The sequence below is a fragment of the Euwallacea similis genome, chromosome 24 (genome assembly GCF_039881205.1).
Source record: "Euwallacea similis isolate ESF13 chromosome 24, ESF131.1, whole genome shotgun sequence".
In the NCBI taxonomy this organism is placed as follows: domain Eukaryota; kingdom Metazoa; phylum Arthropoda; class Insecta; order Coleoptera; family Curculionidae; genus Euwallacea; species Euwallacea similis.
Window position 1 is genome coordinate 488,207 of NC_089632.1, and position 25,447 is coordinate 513,653.

Sequence of the window (25,447 nt, forward strand, 5' to 3'; positions counted from 1 at the left end):
TGATTTATTTAAGTGGTTCAATATTAGGTACCGAAAAAAGTAATTGACGGTTTCTGTTTATAGGTTATGTGGAAAAATCTGCAAGTCCTCTTGTAATCTTAATTTAAATCTCTCTATATCATCTTATAGCTTATTATTTACTCTTTCTAATGGTGTATTTAATTTCCTAATTTGAGAACTTTTTACTTGTTTTTTGGTAAATTTAAAATGGTATACTTAACTGTTATTATTTGTGCAAATCTTCTTTATGCGTTCAAAAATGGGTTGAAAGCGGCAGAAGAACGTCGCATCCGTAATACATTTGGTGAAGACGTTGTAAGTGATGAAGTCGCACGATTTTGGCTTCGAAGATTTAAAAGTAGTAATAAATGCATTAAAGAACGTCAAGTTGCCCTGAAAGGCCGTGTAAGGTTAAAGGGTCAATTCGGCCCCCACGGGTGATCGATCTGAAATTTTTACCAGTTGTCCCTATCACTCAAAGGACTTACCACATAAAATTTTAACTTCCTAAGTCTCACCATTCAAGGGTAGGACGGGGTTGAACGTGAAAACTTTAAAACGCCATATCTCAGGAACTATTTATCATACAGTGTGGGGCAAAATGGTGTGTCCTTCAGTAACCACCTTCTTATTTTCATATACTTGCAGATTTATCGGTTGATGCCAAAGGGCCGAAACCTAAAGAAAAAAAAAACTTAGCTGATTTTAGAGGAGTTCGCACTTTGGTACACTAACCATTTTTGCACACTGTGTAGAGGGCCTCTCGAAGTATCTACCCACGTTGAATCAGATTTGTACCAAATTCAGTATTTAGGATATAACGATTCAAAGTATACGCAGATCACGATGCAAAAAAACAGTATTTATCGCAATAAATTATTTTTTCCCACTTATCGCCTTAGTATACTGGTACACATAGCAATAAACTATTGTGCCTAGTGGTATGTACCTGGTGTGTATATTTACTTGGCAATTTTCGATTAATTTTTCGCAGTTTTTTAAAATGTATTATTATTTATTTTAAATTATGGAATCTAATGATTCATTACCTTCCACATCAGCGTCGCTGAATGTTAAGTGTGTGATTTGTTCACGTGGCTGGAAGAAAGTGCCTGGGAAGTCAAAATGCATCAACACGCCTGAAGACGCCCGTTTATACTCAAAAGTATTCTGTGTTGCAGTTCAACAAAATCGCACCGTGTGCGGATATTGTCGCATTTGCTTTTATAAAAAGCAAATAATGCTGGTCCTAATTCAGTAAAATGCTGGACTTCCAAATGACATCACTTAAAATCCCGTGGTGGAAGAGTCGATTCGGATTAATATCAGCGAGGATAGCGATGATTCCAAGACAGACGATACACGTGATCCTGAAGTTAAATATAATTTAACATCTAATGAACAGGCCGAAGAATTAGTTAGTCTGCAAATCGATCGCACCGTTGCAACTCACAAATATTGCATCATTTGTGGTGGTAATACAACTTCCAATTTAATGTTGATTCCCGAGAAGGCTCGTTGCCAGAGTTACGCGAAGAGAAAACTGTTTATTCCGGTCGGCGATAGATGCTGTAGAAGTCACATCATCTTCGACTAATTTTTTGAGGAAGATTTAATGAAGGTCAAGGTATGTTCAAATATTTCTGAAATCACATCGAAAGAGCTCTCTTGCATGATGGAAAACTTAGCGATTGGTTGTGATAAAAGTCTGTTTGATCAAGTCTCGGATTTTTCTATACCCGAAACACAATTAAGACTTTTCACAAGCTTGACTTGGGAGAATTTATTGCAGTTAAAATAAATGTTAACGTCTCTTAGAAATTCTCGTAACAACCACCACACAGGCTATCGTTACCTTTTTATTCAAACTTAAAACCGATAATTCACATGAACTAATTGCTTCCATTCTCCATTTACCCAATAAAGGGATGGTCTCGGAGTATCTTAAATCGGTGAGATGTGCTTTTGTCCAAGATATTCTAGCTAAACACTTTGGATGTCAAAATACGAATAGGGAAAAAATTATATATGAAACGAGTCCAATTGCTCGAACAGTACTTGAAGCTGATAATTAGGATTCAATTCTGATATGTGATGGCACTTATGCTCGACATCAGATAAGCACAAACAATGAATATCAAAGGAGATCGTTTTCTGGCCAAAAGAAAGTACCTTTGTGTAAATCATTCACGATATGTACCACTAGTGGTTTTGTTGTCGACATGCTTGGACCGTTCGACGCAAACGAAAATGATGCGCGAATTTTAAGAACAATTCTTGAAGTTGAGAATACGGGATTATCCGATTTACTAAAGGCAAGGGATATTTTTGTACTGGACAGGGGATTTCGGGACGTAATAGAATATTTAAACAGTAAAGGATACAAAACAGCCATGCCAGCTCTCAGAGGCAAACGCAAACAGTTAGAGAGTTTAGAAGCCAATCGCTCGAAACTTGTAACAAAAGTCTGATGGGTCGTTGAAGCTGTTCACGATATTTTGAAACAAAAATATCAATTACTTGACCGGAAAATAGATAATAAGATCGTCCCGATAATAGGCGAGTATTTTAGAATCGCGGCTTTTTTACAAAATCAGTTCAGGCAACGATTAACTTCCGATAAAGACACTAAAGAAGAAATCATCGCAAGGATGCAAGCGCTAGTAGATACACCGAATTACTTGGCGAAAGAAGTGGAAACAGGAAAATGGGCGCTTAAGAAAGTTATTTTCAGACGGATTACTTTAAACGCGATAAAGGATTTCCCTCAATTAACAGAAGCTCAATTAATATTACTTTTCACAGGTACTTATCAATTGGGCCAAGCTAAATCGTATTTAGCAGAGATAACGAACGAGAATGGTTCCCTGAATGTTAACTACTTGAAAGAGAATGCAACTATTTTGAGAGTACAATCTCGTTCTAGGCATTGTAATCGGAAAACCTACACCTCTTTCATCGATTATATGCTAAAACGAAATGATGTATCAGGTATATGCCGCTATTGCTGTGATTGCGCGAATGGCAAGCGTACTGTCGGTTGTTGTTCTCATGTGGCTGCAATTATTTATTATTTATCACATGCTGATTACTTAGCCCGAATTATCAACCAGGCCGAAATTTTGACCAACATATTTAAGACCACTGGTTTCGTAGGTGTCCAAGAAGACAGTGATACGGATGAAGACTCTGACGTCACCACCCTCCCTGAATAATAACCAGTGTTCTCAAAAACATTGAATTTCTTCCCTTCTTTCTGAGTACATAATTATGCTTACTTGCCGATCACTTTAGAGGGCAGCTCTAGGGGCTCTATGCCGTATATATTGTATAGCGACGTCATTTGGTGTTGGTGCTGTTTTCTGCCGCGTTAGTTATATGAATTATATGGATTTAGACATAAGTTATTGATATTTTATATACCTATACTTTGAATTGTTATATCCCAAATACTGAATTTGGTACAAATCTGATTCAACGTGGGTAGATACTTCGAGAGGCCCTCTACACAGTGTGCAAAAATAGTTAGTGTACCAAAGTGCGAACTCCTCTAAAATCAGCTAAGTTTTTTTTTCTTTAGATTTCGGCCCTTTGGCATCAACCGATAAATCTGCAAGTATATGAAAATAAGAAGGTGGTTACTGAAGGACACACCATTTTGCCCCACACTGTATGATAAATAGTTCCCGAAATATGGCGTTTTAAAGTTTTCACGCTCAACCCCGTCCTACCCTTGAATGGTGAGACTTAGGAAGTTGAAATTTTATGTAATAAGTCCTTTGAATGATAGAGACAATTGGTAAAAATTTCAAACCAATCGCCCGTTGAGGCCGAATTGACCCCTTAACTTTACACAGCCTTTGTTCCAACGAAGAAATAGCTTGTGTAAAATCCTCGCGCAACATGTTCTGAAATAGACCAGGCATTCAATTGTGATGAGTCAACCATCAGAAAATGGCTTTATGCAATGAACTACCTCAAAAAAATAGATAAGCGGATTCCACATAAATTAACTGATAACAAAATCACTCGTCTTACAATTGCGAATTCTCTAATTGCATGTAATAAAAACAAACCATTTATCGATCGTATAATAACATGCGACGAAACATGGGTTGATTACGACAATTCTCGCCGATCTGGACAATGGATAAAGGCTGGTAAACCTGGTGGAACAATACTGAAAAAAAACTAACTCCTAAGGAGATTTTAATGATTTTATGGTGGATCGTGTATGGATTATTGCATATTGAATATCTGCCAAGGGGTCAAACAATTAACTCAATATTCTATTGTTCGCAAATCGATAAAGTTCATCAAAAACTAATTGAAAGACGTACTCCTTTAGACAACAGAAAAGGTGTTAGTAGTAGGTGGGCTGTTATATCCCACACCCCAAAATACCACATTTACCAACTCAAATTTTCTAAATCCCCAGGTATCTATCTAGCCCCCAATCACCGCACTAATCTTTTCGTCTCACCCAAACCATTGAAAAAACTCTTAAGCAAAGGCATCAAAAACCTTCTCAAATCCCCAGGTACTTACCTGGGGAAAATTACAGAAATTTATTCCGAAATTTTTTTTTATCTCCCCAAAAATGTTACTTTGCACAACATATGATGAGTGGGAGGAAGATGTTTAGGTGTATCTTTTGTATTCCTTCGGTATACGGATGCCTTCGGCAACCTATAAGGCGCTTTGCACCCGTTAATACGGACTCGAAGAAAGGACACAGCGCGAAGCACCCTGTTTCCAAAGGAAGACTTCGGCTTCCGTTTCCTAATATAGGGCGCTTTGCATTCGTAGAAAAGTTTTAGTCTAATGTAGGCAACTGAATGTAACGGTTTTTTTTACATTGTTATAGTTTATACTTCATACTAAGAAATATGAATATCATTTATGTTTATTATTATTGTACACCCCAATTCCAAACCTTCTAAGAATTTATAACTTTGCATACTATTTTATAAAGGTAGTAAGTAGATTTAAATGAATTATATTTTAATTATACTTTATTTATCTGCTATAAAACATTAATGTAGTAAATAAGATGAATTAATCTAAGGTGACCAATCGTCCTCCTTTTGTAGGTTCTGTCCTCCCTGGAAAAGTGTCCTCCTAACTGTCCTCTTTTCACAATATTTTCAAACTATGATAATATTTGTATGCCGTTGGTACCCTAGCAGCAGTACTTTAAGTAAAAGTGAATATGAATATGCTCAGACATTTCGAAAATACAGAGTTACTACAAAAGATTCATTCGTTTTCAGACCCCGATTTCTTCAAAATTATTATACAGTAAAACCCCAATTATCCAAAATAATGTGGACCGGAATGATTTTGGATAATCGAAATTTCGGTTAATCCGAATTTTGAATGCTAATATGTGTTTATTCACGTAATAAGCTTTTACATATTAATTTAAAAAAATAGAACAAATACAAGTTATTTTTACATGAAAATTTTTTGAACACAGGTATTTACATACATAACAAAAATTTATTTTTAATTTTAATTTTTTAAAAACGAGGTAATTTTTGATAGCAGTCGTTTAGCACTACTTCTGTTTTTGGCTGCAATGTCTCTCCACCGTTGGATAAGCAAAACATCCGCTGCAGTTGCATTTTCTTGTTATTCAATATAATTTAAAACTTTTTCTAGAGTCTTTAGTTCTTCGGAATGTGACACTTTTATTGAAATGGCTTCTACTTCGTAATCATCATCGTCATCACTGTCTACTTCATCAGTATTCTGGGATACACTTTTGATTAATTCTTGGCCAGTCATTACATCTTCCACACTATCACCATTTAACCATTGAGAAACATTTATTTTCGTAACATTTTCACATCCTGATATTGAAATAATTTCATGTAAACTTTCGTTTTCTTCGGTCTCTGCATCTATGTGATCTTCCTCCTTTAGTTGAATTAATTTTGACCAAGATTTCTGCAGGGTACTACTCTTTACTTAATTCCAGGCTGATGCTATTCAATAAACAACATTTCTTAAATTTATCTTCTTTAGACAATCAATTAAATTGCTGTCACTTTCATTTACTTCATCTAAAATATGCTCTAATAGCAATCGCCGGTAATTGCGTTTTCTAATTTTCCAGTACACCCTGGTCCATGGGTTGGATGAGAGAAGTTACAGCAGGAGGCAAAAACATTGTTTTTATTTCCCCACTTTTAAGTTGCTCTGCATTTGGGTGAGTTGGGGCATTATCTAATAATAAAATGTACTTTCTGGAATATCTATTATTAAAAATAAAAATTTCTACTTCTGGGACAAAATCTTCGAAAAACCAATTTTTAAAAAGTTTTGAATCCATCCAGGCACTTTTTTGCTTCCTATACAGGGTTATTCACCCAACCCGTTCATTAGAAGTTTAGTAGGATCTAAAAGTGATATGAATTTGAAAATTTGGAATTAAGTTAAGTTCGACATATACTATTTTTCTTAAATATTTTCAACTTGCTGTCACTTCCGGTTTAACCGGAAATAGCTGTAACTTGCTCATTTCAAATGGAACCCCCAGTATATTATTTTATTTTTAGATTCTACATAATATTTTAGGTACATTTTTTGTATAATATTCTATACTTAGTTCTTACCGTTTTTGAGATATTTGACCTTGAATTAAAAACATGCCTCTGTAATGACCATCTTTAAAATTGCATATCTCCATAGTTATTAAAGACATAATCACCATATTTTGCAGAATGTCAATACATAGTCTTAGGTTCACTCTTTCACTATTTATATGGCTTATTATTATACAGGGTGTCCAAAATTCAGCTCCTAACATTTACATTTTTGATGTTGCAAAAGTCGGTTTTTTTAAATGGGACACCCTATAACTTTAAGCAGTATCAAGTAGAACATGTAATTCTCTATTGAACTGTATTAGGGTTACCTATACCTATTCCAAACCATTTTCGAAATAATTAAGTTTATGTGAAACTAATAGTAGATATTCATTCTGGTAAATTTTTATTCTTCACGTAGTTGGCCATGGAAAAAAAATAATGACAGATATTACTTGCGTTGTACGTTTTTATTTTTCGGTGGCTGTTAGTAGCAAAATTAAAGTGAAACTTTGAATCAAAATTGAGAACATCAGCGTTTGTGTATTCTTCCATACATATTTTTGGAATTACAAGTCTCACTTCACCATTTAATATTTTTCTGTATACTCTGTTATTTTTAAGACAATATGTGGATTTTATTTCTTTGTCCGCGGTGCCTGATTTTAGTTTTTCGCGGATTATTCGGATTTGTTCGTCTTGCATTTGCACCGTAATCGCCCAATCGTCGATTTCTAACATAAAAACATTTTCCGTATTTCTGTTTAAGGCGTCTACGTGTGACATTTTGTACCCTGGACGGTGTTCAATTTCAAAATCGTATTCTTGTATAGCTAATCACCAACGAGCTGTTCTCGCCACTAGTTCTTTTTTTACGAATGTACTTCGTACTGCGCTACAGTCTGTCATTGTCTTAAAATGAATACCATGAAGGTATATTCGAAAACGTTTTATGGCCTCGACTACCGCTAATGTTTCTAACTCATACGAATGGTAAAAAGACTCATCCGCAGTTGTTGTCCGACTATAATAAGCTATTGGTTTTAATCCGTTCTCTGTTTCTTGTGTAATGGAACTCGCGAAACAAAACTCGGGAACACTTTGGTAGATTTTTATTCCACTCGTTATGACACACACAACCCTTAATCGTTTACAAAACTAAAGATCTCGGGATTAAACTGACATTTCAATAGAGAGAGCCATGAGTTAATGAGGGAAGTGACAAAATTTCGGGAGCGTCGAGTTATATTATTATAATCGTAATGGTCAAAATAGTTATGGCCCTTTTACAAGCTTCGGGGTATCTTAAGTACCAAATCTGGGGGTCAGTACCCATAGGTGTACTCCGGTTTTAGGCAATTAACAAGACAATCCACAGATGGTAACTTTCTAAATCCTTAACCCGTAACGTCAAGATAATGGTAAGAAAAGATGATTTACGGGGGTGTTGTAGCTATAGTGAGATTTTAGCAAAATGTGGATATTTTAGACTTTTGTCTTGACGAGGAAAAGAAGTGAAAGTTTTTATGAAGGGTAACCCTTATTGGAAGATAATGGGTTCCCAACATATGGCCATCCTGGACATACCACCAAAGTAATGAAAATTCATAGGCGTAGCCTAAGGGTACATTACATAATGTTTTATGCGGCTGTTGTCTTTCCGGATATAACTCAAAATACATTTGAGCTGTTTTCATACTGTTCCTATCAAATTTGTAATAAAGTCTTAACATATCTCGTTTCTTTTCATTTCTGAAGCTCATTTTCATTGGAAATCTGCGCACGCTCTAAATTCGTTTGAGAAGTTCTGTCATATAACGCGAACAAAAGAAAGTCTTTCGATGGAGTCAAGGCCAACTATGTAATATTTCTTTTTATTTAAATATTTCGGCTTTTAAAAAAGTAAATTATAAGAAATTCTATATCAATGAATTCAGAATGAAACGCACTATTTTTTTGTCGAAAAATCCAATATGGGACCCATAAGAAAAAATAAAGTTGATGATGGTAGCCGAAAGACGAAACGTCGGATCGCAAATTTGAATATGTCATTGTGTAGCTGAGAAAAAGTGACAATGAAAATGTGCTTACGGATTTAACCTTTCTTGTCAAATAACGCTAAAAAAAAAAAAAATGGATTCTCCAATTTTTAGTTTTTCTCGGATATCTCCGGAAGTACTCGGAAAATTAAAATTTTGAAAACGGTATTCGATCAAGCACTAGATTGCGCAACTTTGCCCCCATTTAAACTTTTTCGTATCTCCTCTAGTTTCCGAGATCCCAATGGTGAGGGTCGAATTTGAAATATCCTGTATATATATTTTAAAATAAAAATCTATACAAATTTAAACAGCTAGCGCCATCTATGAAAGAAGCTATCAAGCTATGTCTGGAAGATCTCGTGAAGTGTTGTTTTTCTTCATTCTAATATTCCCACTTGATTGATTGCATGTACGCCTTAAACAGTGAATCGAGGGTTATGTTATCTTTGAACCCCAGAAATATTACACAAAGCAAGATGGCCAGGCAAAACAATAGACGATATCGTGTTTCGATAAATTGTTGTAACAATCACGCTTTCGAAGCAGATACGTTAATTCAAGAAATTGACGAAAGCAATGAAATCCGAATTGCACCCTAGCCAGAGCACATACAAGATTTCGTTCTTCGTACCGAAAATATTGAAACTGTTTTGAATTTACCTGCCCCCGCAGCCATAAGATTGATTTTTATTCAACCATGTGCAGCGTGCGTTCACTTGTGCCGTGGTGTATATGTGGACATCGTTTTTGGTTCACCAGTTTCAAAAGCTTCCTTTTGCCGGATGCTCAGAACAAACAGGTAAAATACGAACTATAATTAGAATATAACAGTTGTTAACAAGATGTTAACTATATAATATAAGTTAATATTCTGTAAGTCCTTATAAATAACTTATTTTTGATAAAGATGCAGAAAGTCATATCTGTAGCTTCACTTTTTTGTTCCAACCTTCTATACTTGAACCCTTATTGGTTCTTAGCCAAACTATATATTACAACCAAAAATTTCTTTTATATTCTTGCAGCAGGGATGAAGATTCTAGCATGTCATCTGACATGTCATTGAGCTCACCAAGCCCACCACACAACGAACAAAATCCACCAGCTAACTGACTAGAGAAAAATTGTACAAATGTAATAAAAAAAAATTATAAAGAAAATTAAATACTTTTTTATATTTTAATAAAAGAGGCACCTAAAAGTCTGCCTCCCACTCGTCATATGTTGTGCAAAGTAACTTTTTTAGAAAACATTAGATTCACCAGTGGCATGCAATCGGGCACCACTTTGAATATTTTTCAATAAAAAATTGGCACGCCAATAATTTTTCTGAAATTAAAAATAATTTTTAGAATCCTCGTTTAATTTAGAAGAGAAAAGTTCACTTGACTCTTTCCTCCGATGTGTTGTTTTTCAGTAAAAAAATAAAAACCGTTTACGTGCACGCCATTTAATAGTTTTTTTCAACACTTCTAAAATATGAAGACATTTACGAGTTGGAAAATTAAAAATTAACAAAATAAAACTAAACTATAACATGATAACTAGAAATGTCAAAAATAAAACATTGTTAATAAAAACGTAACAAAAGAATTTAAATTTGAATGTGATAAAAGAATGATATTAAATAACGAAGATGGAATAATAGATACTTTACCTTGGGGCTATTGTTGAATTAAATTGAATATAAAAAATATTTTGTAAAAATAAATAAAACAAAACAATACAATTAATAATGGACTGTAAAAAGTTACACGCAAAGTGTGACCGTTTTCAAATACGAGAGCAAAGTATCCGTATTGTCTAATTCAGGTTCGTTAGTGGGTGCAATGCTATACAGCAATATGACGAAAAAAGAATTTGCTAGGGAATATTTAAGCTATGATATGATACCATACAATGAAACTATTAGAATCGATAAAATTGGTGTATTAAATTTTAATTGTTTGAACAAACAGACAATGGGAAAAATTCGATATAAGACATTTCATGAACAAAGTCCTGAATTGTTTCCTCCGGGGACAAATCCGATACATGAATATGTAAATGACGAACAAGTATCACCAACAATAATAGTTAGTAGAAACAAAAAATACCGAATTGATCAACGATTATGGTTTCCGTTACCTGATATAACTACGGATATTATGATTAAACAGGGCAGAACGGGTAAGATGCTTTTGTCCATTGAATTGTTTATTGACAAAAAATAAATGGGTTTTACCTTTATTAAATTTGGCTACGATACCTAGACAACTTAAAAGTGTTAAATGGGAGATACTGCCTCATCTACTGTATAGTCCCGACCTTTCTCCATGTGATGATTATTTGTTTTTGTCATTGTCCAATTTTTTATGTAATAAGCAGTTCAAAAATGAAGAAGAGATCAATTGAAAACTGAAATTGATGTTTTCTTCAGTTCTAAAAACTCAGAATTTTTATCTCGTGGAATGAATTTACTTGAAGAATGTTAATAAAAAGTTATCGATTCAAATGGCGATTACTTTCTTGAATAACATTTTATTTGAAGCAACTTATGAACTTTTAATTTTACACATTTAAAACGTAAATTACTTTTTCCGGTATCTAATATATTAAGTTTCTCGACCCACCAAAGATAGAATTACTGATATTATTTGGAAAAACTATACATTTACATTTAAATTTGATTTATAAAGTAGTTTTGTTTTGCAATTTTCTACCATACCCTGAAAGGATGTACTTTAAAACTGAAACGCCCTGTAGATATGATGAGAATGAGAAAAAGTTAAACTAGTAATGAGGTTCGATTACTGGATTTCATTACCGTAATTGCTATGTTAACCCTCTGTAAACCACCTACGATAGTGATAGACGGTAAACTGGGATTTAGATGTCAAAAAATGTTAGAGCTGGAGGATTTTCGGAATCCTAGGGTATTGATCTTTGATCATTGTTGACAGCACCATTGTTCGAAAAATCGGAGTCATTGTTTTTGCCTTGTTAAAATCTATGTTGTTTCACCATTGAAAGATTTTGCTTTGTGACCGCGTAGTTCTGGCAAGACTTCAAAAGAATACACTAAAATAAATCAACCTACATTCTACACTTATTTAAGATAAAATATACTTTTAATATATTTTTGGGGATGATTGAGAATAAAACTAAGTACATTGCGTTTAAGGCAAAAGATCTATATTTCTTTACATCTGAAAAAAGTGATCGACTTGAACTGTCAAAAGTCAATAATGACGAAGAACATCGAAACCAACAAAAGACAAATACATATCGTTTATATTTTATAAACATCTAAGTTCGAACGTTATAAAATTACTATGTATTTATATAGCTGATGTTTACCCTAAAATTAGCAAATATTTACACAATGTTCGGTAAAAGAGACAGCTAGTCAGTAACGGTAATATCACGAAAACATATCCTAAATAATTAGTGTACAGCCTCTAATATTACACATGTTTTGAGGCAAAATGCGGCTCTAATAGTCGACATTGTCATTTATACGCTTGCGCACAGCGTTGTCTGAGAATGCACTATTATTAAGCAAACCCACAGATGCCACTTAATACAGAAAATGTTTAAATATCGATCAAATGGGACGGTTTTAGAACGGCGTTGGTTTAAGTTTCAGGTTAATTATAATGTATTATTTGAAGTTTTGGCCAAACGATTCTTTTCAAATGTGGCTTATTAATAGGTTGCTTAAATAGATTTAAGTTTTACTACTTTGGCGGTATTTTACCTCAAAAGATTGTTCACAACGACTAGAATTACAAGTTCATAGGAAAAAAAAATAGAAGGAGCGCACCTGAAATATTTAAAATCTAAACTTAACTTAACATAAATAATATCGAGCGTGCACCGAAACACGAAAAGAACGGGCCATGGATGCTAGTTACTTGATACAATAATTTCATAACAACTTCGTTTTTTGATGAACGCTCGATCGATGGAGATAGAATGAAATAATAGCAGTACCTAAACCTATTCAGACCGGGAAGAATATTAAGAGACTCGCTGGTATTCAATAATTGATACCACTCACAACTTGTGTGATAACCTTAACGACCAGTAACTCTTGTTTGTAGCTCAATATCTGATTTTTTTAGATGTCACATAAATGTATCCAGATTTTGTTTTAGGTTTTCAAGAAAAGTTTTTCTGTCTACATTCAATTTTGTTACAAATCTAAGTCAATCAAAATTTGATGAAAATGAGCATTTTAGGTTACAACCTCGGAGGATATATCACGATTACATTATTTAATTCTGATATTTAACGAACAAATTTATTATACATTTTACCCGATTAGCATGGCGTATTAGTATATTGCTAGTAATTGTGATAAACCATCCCTTATGACAAACCATAACTTTGCCAAATTTAAAATGTTATCTCAATGATAAATTTTTTCAAACCTATCTTATACCGGTACAATAAGAGTTAATAGCGAATCGGCGAACTATGACTGATTAACAGGTGAAACCATTAGGTTTGATTCTTCTTTAACTTCGTTTTGTTGTACTGTTGACGGAGTCATCCAAACCCTCTTATCTAAAATAAAAAATAATTAATTGTTTTTAATGATAACTTAAAATTACATTCCATATCAAAAATTTACGAATGAACAAAACGATTTTTTAAAAATTGTCAACTGTACAGTGTAGTCGGAATTAGTTGGAAATTGATACGCAGTTTCTTATTCCACAGTTTCATTGTTTTCACAAAGATGATTGGTCCAATTTTACAGTTTTTATTATATTTAAATTGTTTCCTGAATTTTGCGCACATAGTCGCTTAAAATCTCTTGCAACAGAATAAAAAATAACTGTTCCTTAATATTCAAATAATCCTTAAGTATGCCTTAGCTAAAGTCCGCGCAGAAAGCCATAAAAAAAGGAATATCGCCACTTAAAATGATCAGTCATACTATAATTTATAGTAAAAAGCAGTTTTAAATCACACAATGTCGTTGAAATCGCTTGCACAGAAACAACTCTTTTTTTCTGGAGCGAAATGTGTTACCTACTTGTTAAGTACAACTAGTTGAAAAATTTTTCAACATTTTCAAAGTTTCGTTCACTAATGGCAACTCTCCATTTATCTGTGTGGAAAACAAAAATTAACTTTTACCCTGCAGTACATTTTTCGAGCAGATTTATTTATGGGCCGGTTTCGGCTTACCTAAGCCATCTTGAGTGTACATAATTAACTACGATACCCCATTATTATATATACAGTGTGACCCACTTAAGAGCGGGACACCCCTGTAAAATTTTTATTTGTGGTTCGATTTTGATCATTTTTTTATATGTTGTAGGGCATCAAAAACTCTATTTTGTGACAAGTTCTTGTTACGCTCGCTTAAAATCTAAGGTCTACTTTGCCCCTTTCTTATGACGAAATTTTAAGAAAAGACATTAGGGAATTTTTTATTTTAAATTTAGCTTCAGTAATAACTTTAGAATTATTCAAAATGGCTGTATTTCAAATTTCGTTAAAAAATGTTTATCCATAAAAAAGTTGTAGAGCAATCCAATTTTAAATTTATTGAACCATCTGGATGTAATAATTTTTGGTCAAGTTGGCTGAGTACGGATCCAATAAACATAGTTAAGTCACTTGTTTTATCCTTGTCATTAAATACAATGCAATTGTCTTTTTGTAAATAAATAAACCAGTTCTTGGTGGTTTAGAAGAAAATTTAACTGTTTTTGATTGAAGAAAAAGTTCAGATATGAATAATCAATTAACTTTAAGGGAAAAAATTGAAATAGTGCGTCTTTCTGGTGACAATGACAGAAGTGTAAGGGAAGTGACTAGAATATTTAACACAAGATATCCTAATCGACGTCCGATTACTAAAAGTACAGTGAATCGAATAAATCGTACATTTAATGAAACTGGAGCCGTTGATAGATATTTGTTAAAAAACAACCGTCCTGGAAATAGAAATGAAGGTGATACAGAAATCGCAATTTTAAATTATTTTACTAATAACCCACATGCTACATTAAGAATAGCAAGTTTAGATTTAAATGTACCGAGGGAAAAGATTCGTCGATGCCTGAAAAAGAATAAAATTAAGCCATTTAAACCAAAATTTCTGCATACTTTGGAGGAAGGAGACAAGAACAGAAGATTGGAATTTTGTTTGTGGGCGCAAGGGGAGTATCAAGATAACAACAATTTTCTAAAATGTATTCTATTTAGTGACGAAGCTACATTTACTACTAACGGGATAGTTTCTTCACAGAATTGTAGATTTTGGTCTCATGAAAATCCACGCTGGATTATCAACTGCAAAAGTCAATATTCCCAAAAAGTAAATGTTTGGTGTGGAATAATCTATGACAAACTTATCGGTCCATTTTTTCTTGAGGGCAATATGAATTCTGCAAGTTTTTTAGAACTATTGAGAAATGAATTATCCAATGCGATTGACAATCTTCCACTATTATACACAAGTAACATGTACTTTCAACTTGATGGAAGTCCTATACATAACGCGAAAATTGTTCGGCAGTGGCTAAATACAAACTTTCCCAATCAATGGATCGGACGGAATAGTCCATTAATACAATGGCCACCCAGATCACCGGACCTGACCCCTTTAGATTTCTTTTTGTGGGGTACTCTTGGGCAAAAAGTATATAAAAACCGCCCCAGAAATAGAGAAGAACTATGCATAAGGTTGAGACGCGCCTGTGAAGAAATTACTCCCTTATCTCTCAGAAAAGTAATGAGTAATACTAGAAGAAGATACGAGAAATGTATCCAGTTGAACGGTAGCTTAATCGAAGCAAGTGTTTTTTAAAATGAATTAAATCTCTTTTCGTTACAATTTTTTTTTCACATTGAATCATTAATTAATTTAAATTAAATAAAATTTAATTGTTCTACAACTTTTTTATGGATAAACATTTTTTAACGAAATTTGAAATACAGCCATTTTGAATAATTCTAAAGTTATTACTGAAGCTAAATTTAAAATAAAAAATTCCCTAATGTCTTTTCTTAAAATTTCGTCATAAGAAAGGGGCAAAGTAGACCTTAGATTTTAAGCGAGCGTAACAAGAACTTGTCACAAAATAGAGTTTTTGATGCCCTACAACATATAAAAAAATGATCAAAATCGAACCACAAATAAAAATTTTACAGGGGTGTCCCGCTCTTAAGTGGGTCACACTGTATATATGTCGGAGATTTATTAGTTTTTTTAGTTCTGTAAGTGTAATATTAGAAGAGACAATAAGATGTAGGACAGGCTGACAGCCTTCTTAAGAAGAAGCATTGTCGAGCGAGGTCACTAATACCACGACGCTCTTAAGTGGCCATGTGTGCTAATTATTTGGGTGACACTAAACTATTGGTTCCTTTGTAATAGGGACTAACAGGTACTTTTCCCACGGTTCTGAAGGACTCACTAGAACTGGGAAAGTTAAGATAACAGGGATAAAGAACAGGCAGTTAATAGATTGACGAGCAGAAGAGCGGTGAATTCGGAAGTGAATTCGCTAGTCTGTCTTTTCATTCTTTGACTTTTAAAGAGGTACCTTTCCTATAAAATGGAAAACGCATCAAACGCTATTCCGACATATACAGGGTCATTCAGGGTGAGTGTCCTATTAAAAGTTTACGGGGTTGTAATATAGCTAGAGATCTGAAATTTTGGATACCAATGTAATGGAGTTTGATCTATTAAATTAAAATGTTGGTATCATTGCGACGTTGCCAGATGTATGTGTAATTGAAGACATCTTTGTTATTTTAAATGGCACAGTCAGTATTTTATTAGATTTTCGAATTTCTCAGAAGATTTAAACCTCAGTTTATGCACCATATGTTATAGCTATGATGAATCGTTTTCAAAATAAACATTTTTTTTTGGCTGATTTGGCAACAAATAGCTCTAAATTGAAAAGCATATATCTTTTTAACTATCATATCTAGAACACTGAAATTTGAGCCACAAACTCTTATTAGTTATCTTTATTTTGTAGCATTTTAATAGGGCACTCACCGTGAATGACCCTGTATATATACAGTATGTCCACAGATAAAGGGCCCAAGAGGACAAATGGACAAAAAATGTCGTCTTTCGACAAAAAGTCATTCTTGATAAAAGTTTCTGCTTCTCGAAAAAATACGATTTACGAAGATACTTTTGAACTTTTTTATACAGGGTGCCTAAAAACTACGAATACATGAAATATTATCAAGAGTAAACTACCTTTATTTCTCATTTTGGAGCAAAATGGTAAATAAAAAACAGATTTCAAATCCTATCCAAAGTTTACAGACAAAATTTTAATTGAGTATTCCATGTTTTATTTTTCTTTTAAAATTCAACCAATTTCTAATTTTACCTTTTTCACCTCATTTCACGTATTTGCAACAAGCATGACAACAAATGTCACAATATTAATTAATAATCTCGTTTTGAAAAATAATTTTTTGTGGCCTGCAAGAAGTCCTGACCTCACTATTTCTGACACATATCTTCGGGGCCGTTTGAAGCAATTAACGTTTCAGCAACCCATTGATAATAATATCGACATTTTAAAACAGAGAATTTTAGAGTCAGTTCAAATGATTTCACTCGAGGAGATAAGAAGAAGTTATAATCACATTAGATAGCAGTTTGAGAAATGCGTCGAATACGGGGGAGGTGTGTTTGAATAAGTAATATCTACTAACTTTTATTTTGAATTACTTATAAACTATTTTGGAATAGTGAAATTTTGTATCTAAACTTTGGATAGGATTGGAAATCTGTTTTTTAATTACCATTTTGCTCCAAAATGAGAAATAAAGCTAGTTTATTCTTGATAGTATTTCATGTGTTCGTACTTTTTGGACACCCTGTATAAAAAAGTTCAAAGTTATCTTCCTAAATCGTATTTTTTCGAGAAGCAGAGACTTTTATCAAGAACGATCTTTTGTCGAAAAACGACATTTTTTGTCCATTTGTCTTCTTGGGCCCTCTATCTGTGGACATACTGTATATACCCCATAATTCATTTGTATAAAAAAGCTTAACTGAAGACTGAAACTAAAACTTACATGAAGCATTTTAGCCGTCGTCAACCGAAAAGAAATTAATCTGACGGATTTCATAACATATTAAAAACTATGTGGTTTTTATTCTGATTTGCTACGGTATTATGGTGTTATGAGAAAAACTATTAAATCGTGGTTTCAAATAGGTTATCCTGCAATTCTTGTTAAGACGTAGCATCAATATGAAAGAGTTTTGGTTATGCAATATTAATCTATTATTCTGACCCTACCTTGAACAGGTTGCTGTTTTCCCCTGTTTTCTTCGACCTTCTTCCACAAACTGGCAATTTTACTGGTAACTTGCTTCTTTGCGCTTCCGTTCGACGCCACGCTCACGTTACTGTTAGAACGTGGAGCGGGACTGGGAATGCCAGTTCTCCTTAAAACACCGTTAGGCGGAGTTCGGGATTCGCCCTTCAGGCTTTGTGTGGACGAAGAAGGCTGTATTTTCTTGGCAGTTTCCCTACTGTCAGCACTAGTGGATCTAAACACACTTGTATTGGTGAGGACTCGGACGAGGATACGGGGTTATATAAAAAATAAAAAAACGGAAAATATGGTTTGAAATTATACGATGATGCACTGAAAACTGCCTAGATAAATTATATGCTAATTATGGTATTTTCGATTAAACACTTTCTTCGTAGCAAGTCTATTTCGATTTTTTATAAAGGGATCTTGGGAGATATCACAGTTACAAAACTATTTAAATGGGAAAAGATTTGCGTTTTCAGAGACCACTTTAAAATATCTTATAACCCTTCTAAGGGGATATTTTAACTTGAAAAAGAAAATGATGGGCGCTGAAATTGCTCGCTTAACACTAAGCATTGTATTGAGACTACTCATAGACGTTCATCAGCAGATTGCAGATGCTTTAAGGGCTTCATTTAACCATGTTTAAACTGCAATTTTACAATGTGAACTAAAATTTAAGAAGCTTTATTCCCAAATCCAATCCTAAGGTCAGTTTTTCAATATTATTTTTTACGGTTTCCTAGATTACAATAATGAGCTCAAGAATTTGGGAGCCTTGTACATTATTCATGCAATAGAAAACATCTGTTTTCCAAAGCAAACAAAGATTTTTACTAAGTTAGAATAACATACATATATGTAGAAATAGTTTTTGCGATAAGTGACGAACGTAGTTCATCGTGCGACTTTATGTACGATTGGAGATATTATAAATTTAGGTATTCATGGCCCAATATCGAGACTATCCGAAAAAGTTCTCATTTTTGCAAATTCGCCTTTCATATGTCAAATACGTGACACAAAAACACATTTTAGTTAAGCACGAATCTCCTACCGCTTTAACATTAAATTTATTGTAGATTTGAAGACATTACCTGTTGTAGATCCTGGAAGTTTTATTGGTGCGATCAGCACTCAAGGCTTTCGTCGTTGTTGTCGACCTACCAATCGAGTTGGGAGGGTTGATGTTGGCAGGAATTTTACTGGTTACTGCGCGCGCAATTTGTCGGGCAAACGACGGTATTTTCGACGGAGGAACGGGTGCCCTAGAAAAGTTTTTATTGAACGAACATGTTTACTCTGTATTTTCTCTTATTGGTAATGGAAACTACTTAAGCTAATGGACTGCATTTTATTTTCTTAATGATCATAAAACCTGAGACGTATTGGCCTCTGGGCAACCAAAATTCTCTGAAAAATATTCCAGCTTAAGTATGAATATTTTGGTGATTCAAATTAAGACAAAGTTTCGAAATTTAATATTTATTTAGAGTCTGCTTCAATTTCGACGACTTTTTTTTAATAGTGGCCATTTCGCGAACTTAATTAGTTATTCAAGAACAAAGAGTAGTTTCATTAATACTTCAGTGTTTTTAATGTAATGATATGAAAAATGAATGGCTTTGACCCACTTAACAGAGAACCTTCCTCAAAACCCCATTAAGGACTCATAACGAATATTGGAAAACACGGTTTAATATTACTGTTTTCTAGTTCCCTAAAATTACTATTTTTTTATGTAAATAAAGCAATTGTATTGGTACCTTGATGGCTGTTTCGTGGAGTTGGTCGTAGGTGCGGAAGAAGCATCTTTAGTGAAGGTTCCTTGTCGCTCTAAAGGCGAAGTGCCCTTTTCAGTATGGTTGGGGCTGCTTTTTGGACTATTATTTCCACTGCTGCTTCTACTATTGGTGGTACCTTTATTGCCAGAATTGGCGCCATTTCGTACTAATCCGTAACCGCTTGATTTCACTTGGTTCGGTACTGGCGGTTTTGAGGTGGCAGTTGGCTTATGATGTTGTGTAATTACAACATTTTTCAAAGCGGATCCTAAATTAGAAAAAGTTTGGTCTTTTAAAATGGAACAATATTGAATTGCTGAGAAGGTTGGCACATGCTTCTAGTATGTGGATTCTATTATGGAAATCGGCGTATGAGTGTTAGATTCTATCGTAAGAAATATCCAAGTCGCAGAATTCCGAATCATCAAACTTTCGCGAGTATTGAAAGGTAACTTAGGGAAACGGGTAGTTTTAATCCAATTTTAATCAAAGACGCCAACGACAGAAAACACCAAGAACTGAGAAGAAAAAAATTTAAATGAATTTATTTCTATATTTAAGAAAATGGCCAACATTTTGAACATTTGTTATAAGAATTAAATTAAGTTGATAGTTATTTAGGATTAAAACTTTATTCAGGTTTTCGTTCCGATTAAAGAATATTGATGAATTGTAAGATATCTGTATTGTATCATAAATATTTTTTGGTAGAGAAACTGTATGCCTGGTGAAAATTTTACAAGTGATAAAAAAGTTTCAAAATAAAGTCGTCGTGTGGTAGAGAAAAAATAAAGCAATTCATACAGGGGATAACAAAAATACAACTTTTATTTACAAATTACGTGCCATTTTTAATATTTCCATGTATCAAAAAAAGATCCCGCTTACGTTAAAACACGCCAATTTATGTAGTAATTCTTATTTCATATTTTCATATATCGTTCATATTATCTCGATTGTACTACATATTATTAATAATAGCCGAAGCTATTATTAATGGACTAACCAGTACACGAAACTAATTTGTTTATCTAAAATTTACTATTTTAATTACCCTTCTAGGTTGGTAACCAAAATCACTATGCAGAACTAAAATCATTAGAAATCATATCTTACCCGATTTAATTGTGGAAGTTACATTTTTAACAAGATTGGAAGCTGCCATAGTTTTTGCAGGTTTTATAGTCTTCGGGGCCACTTTACTGCCCAAATTTGTTTTGGAGTACAACGGTTTCCGCCTTCCTCTTATTCCTTTAGGTTGTTCCTCATTTTCTGGTTCATCCGAGACCTCGGATACCGTAGTGACAGTGGGTTTGACAATCTTCGGTTTAACGATGGTTTGCTCCGGACAATTTTCTTCATCCGAATTCACGCTTTGTAAAGAGCGGATTTTGCGCGGTTCTAAACTTGAGAATTCTTCAACTTCCACGGTATTTTTTATTTGTTTACAAGGATTGCCGTTTTGTTGTAGGCTTGATCCATTTGATTGTGAAACGATGGCTGGAACGTTCGGTTTTTTCAAGCTCCAACTTTTGTGGTAAGTCCTGTAATTCACGCTGAAAGTTTGCTCCGAATCTTCGTCATTTGAAACCAGGCTTAGAGTTTCACTATCCAGCATCTCATCCTATGGAAAGAGACAGAATTTTATCATCCAAATATTAATAGTCCACTAAAATTGCAACCTACACTTATGAGATTCGTTTAAAATTACTATAAATTCCTGTGAAAACATCAAATACACTCACTTTCACATGAAATGCACCACCCAGTAATAATAATAATCTTGTAATAATAATAATAATAATAATAATAATAGTCTTGTAATTTTGGCAAAATAATGCTTCATAATAGAGTATCAAATGATCAGACTTTCAGTAAAAAAGAAAGAATACTGGTGGTTTTTTTGTCATCGACCTATTAGATTTTTTATTCAATTTTAAATAAATAAAATAATATTTACATGGAAATATCAGTTTATTTTGTTGTTGAACTGTGAACAAGACATCTCAAAATGCCCCCAGCGAGACAGCGTCGAAATTTTTCCCACGTTTCGGATTTTGATAGAGGGCGAATTATCGGCATGAAGGAGGGTGAACTTTCTTTTCGTGAGATTGCCCGAAGAATGAATCGGAACCACACCACGATTGCGAGAATATGGTCTTCGTGGTCTGAAGAAAGGGTTCAGCGACATCGTCCAGCTGGACGTCCTCCCCGTAGCAGCAACGCACGTGAAGATCGACTTCTTAGACGGATGGCCATTGGTGATCGATTTCAAACAACAATATCTGTTGCAGTAGATTGGATGGGAGCTCTAAATCGTCGGGTGTCGATGGGCAACAGTTTACAGAAGAATTTCGTCTTTTGGCCTGCATTCATACCGCCCAAATCTACGACTGCCACTAACCGCTCAACACCAAGCTTCCAGATTGGCCTGGTGTCAAGAACGAATTGATTGGAATCATGAGTGGAACAATATCGTCTTCAGTGACGAGTCGCGATTTTGTTTATGGATCAATGATGGTCGTAGAAGAGTCAGACGATACTGAGGTGAAAGAAGAAATTTGTAATTTTCTGAAAGGCGCCACACAGCTTTAACACCTGGTGTTATGGTCTGGGGTGCGATATGTGTTGGCCGAAGATCTTCTCTTGTGTTTGTTCCAGGCACCTTAAACGCATGTCGCTACATTGACAATGTTCTGACGCCAGTATTAGTACCTTTCATGCAAATTTTACCAAATGGCATTTTCCAACAGGATAATGCAAGACCACATAGTGCGAACATTACTCGAAGATACCTGGAAGAAGCACAATTGGAAATACTGCCTTGGCCTGCACGGTCACCGGACCTATCACCCATCCAACATCTTTGGGATATGATGAGTCGCCGTCTTCGAAATTTACCGAAGCCTCCAAACAATGTGGATGGCCTACGACATCATCTTGAGGTAGCATGGAATGAAATACCCCAGGAAGATATTGATCATTTGTTGCAAAGCATACCGCGAAGAGTACGTGCTTGCATTGCCGTACGAGGCGATGTCACTAATTATTATTATTTTTTTTTTTTTCAATTATCAAATGTTGTATCTTTTAACTGAAAGTGTGATCATTTGATACTCAATTATGAAGCATTATTTTGCCAAAATTACAAGACTTAATTATTATTATTACTGGGTGGTGCATTTCATGTGAAAGTGAGTGTACATGCATTTATTACACGTATGCTTCAGCAATTTAGAAGTGCAACTTTTATTTTGACTTACATGAAGTAATTTACTGTCTCTAATAGTTTTCAATACCAAGTTGGCTTCTTTTTCCACCAACGAATGGATATCACTTCCTTCGCAGGATGGGGAGGCTGAAAGAATCTCCGGCGAGCCAAAACTAGTTTCGCTTAATGTACGAGTTTTAAACCTAAAAAATGAAACATGTCTTTATTAATTCACCGAAGAGATATTGCTGACAAGCGCAAAAATTAATGGCATCCATTGCGTGGTCAGATAAACTCCATTTTAGTTCGAAGAACTTTTCAATTTTAAATGATATTGAAATTATTTAAGTGCTATAAATTTTGTTCACAAGTTTTGGCGCGGTATAAAGAAAAAACAAGACATATTTTACGAATATGTATATGTATATACAAGGTGAGTCTTAAGTAACGGTTTTCGAGAAATTCAATTAAATTACTTAAACTCCCATTTCTTCTACTTGTTGATACGTAACAACATAATTTTTTTGTATTGTTAAAAAAGCACAAAGATAATATTAAAACGATTTAATATCATAGTTGTCTTTCTATTAACATATCTTTTTTTTTTAATTTAAATTTAAGCTTCAAACGAATATTTTTAACAATAACTAAAACAATTAGAAATTAAATATATCTTCCAGTGACAACAAATGCTCGACGTGTCCACCATTTACTTGGATACATTTTACAATTCTTTTACAGAACGACCTCAACGATTTTAACACAACAACAACTTTAACAACAATTTTAAATAGAAATTGTTCATTCCGAAATAATGTTGCTGCATTTTGAATTTTGTTTAATAATTCTTCAGGTGTATTATAATATTTTGATAAACTGAAGATTTCATATAACCCCATACACAAAAATCCATAGAATTGAAATCGGGGCTCCGTGGATGCCAGGGTATTTGAAATCCACGTCCTATACGACGATTAGCAAAACGTATACTTAAGAAGTCCCTTACTGGACAGGAAAAATTTGCGGGTGCGCCATCTTGCATAAAAAACATTACTTGCCTTCAATTCAGAGACACATCATCAAGAAGGTTTCCTAGTTCATTTTGGAGAAACTCTAAGTACAAAGGACCATTTAATTTGGATGATAATACATAGGGTACTACGAAATAGTTGTCAATAACCCTGCGCCAAATATTTTTAAATCGTGCTGAAAGTGGCGTTCAGTAGTTAGGTGGAGGTTTCTATGTCCCATGCGTGTTTGTTACGGTAGTTAATTATATCTCGACGGGTAAAAGTTGCCTCATCCGCAAAAAGAACTTTATTTAAAAACAGTAGATCTTCATTCTGGCGCATTCGAAAGAAGTTAGCAAATTGCAATTGTTGGAATTTCCCAACATAAAACAGTTGAAAACCGTTGGGCCTCCAATCGTTGTTGCGCCCCCAATAAAATAGACATCCTCGAGCCACCTTTACGTGCCGAATTAAGATGGGAGCTATGCGTTCCGCCCATCTGGTTCTTTGCGGCTCGGGATTTGTATCCCAGAATTGAAACTACACCAACCTCCAATAAACCATCAGGAATTCCCCGGCATAAATATTGCACGATGCGGCACCCAAATTAGAGGGTGGCGGTATTGATATAATTCAGAATAGGTTCTAAAGTAGCGTTTCTCCCACCGGTCTTGCAGCCCTAAGAAGTGGGGAAGTTGTGCAGACTCCTCCAGGGCGAGAATTGGGTAGTACGAAAAAAGACCTCTAAGAGTGCAATTGGACTCCCGATTGAGAAAAGTATTTCAATCTCTCAATCTTTCTCTCGCTACTTAGTAGTTACTCTCATAACTGAGGGTCTATTGGTCGCTGCTCAATCACTCCAAACTCTATACGCGTACACTAAAGCAAAACAGCTCTAGCAATTTCGCGTATCCTCAACCTAGTCCTCAGATCTCGCGTACACGGTGCCTTCGACTGTATCCGCGATTGTGAATTTATACAAGACAGTAGTGTATTAAATGATTAATTGTGCAACAGTGTTTTTTGTGAACTGGAGAACCCATAAAACCTACTTCCTCTAAATGACGGTAGACCGTCTGGTCCTTCGAAAAACCCAACCAGCATAAGTGGATTACTCCGTGGGTATCTATTGAGGTAGTCACTACTGTTAGGCAGACTCTAAGAGGCCCTGGCCTAAACATCAATCTTGCTCGAAGATCGACTTCACATAAGTTTTGTACCGCCGTAAAATGATACGGACTTACCCCTGCACGTGCTGCCATACGCCTTGTACCTATTTCTGGAGTATCGATAACGCCTTCTAGAATTTCTTCTTCTTGCTCTGGTGTAATAATTTTCGGGCGTCCAACTTTTTTTTATGTTGAAACGAGCCGGTCTCACCCAATTGATCGTAAATTCTTTTAATAGTTTTAAAATTTGGTTATTATTAATTTGGGTACATTTCGAAATAACGTTGACAAGCTTGACGCCCGTTATAATTTTTCTAAGCGTA

At 34.4% G+C, this 25,447-nt stretch overlaps 1 protein-coding gene across 6 annotated transcripts in view; it reads right to left on the reverse strand.

Annotated features, from left to right (window-relative positions):
- Positions 1–11,792: 11,792 nt before the first annotated feature.
- Positions 11,793–25,447, reverse strand: part of LOC136416602 (adenomatous polyposis coli homolog) — a 57,255-nt gene continuing 43,600 nt past the window's right edge. For all 6 annotated transcript variants that reach the window (XM_066401864.1, XM_066401863.1, XM_066401862.1 and 3 more), the window contains 6 exons: positions 22,998–23,148; positions 20,851–21,358; positions 19,717–20,002; positions 19,048–19,218; positions 17,926–18,179; positions 11,793–13,186 (listed from right to left, as the gene is read on the reverse strand). In XM_066401864.1, coding sequence (XP_066257961.1) covers positions 13,095–13,186; positions 17,926–18,179; positions 19,048–19,218; positions 19,717–20,002; positions 20,851–21,358; positions 22,998–23,148 — 1,462 coding nt within the window. In that variant the 3' untranslated portion in view covers positions 11,793–13,094. The remainder of the gene's footprint in view (positions 13,187–17,925; positions 18,180–19,047; positions 19,219–19,716; positions 20,003–20,850; positions 21,359–22,997; positions 23,149–25,447) is intronic.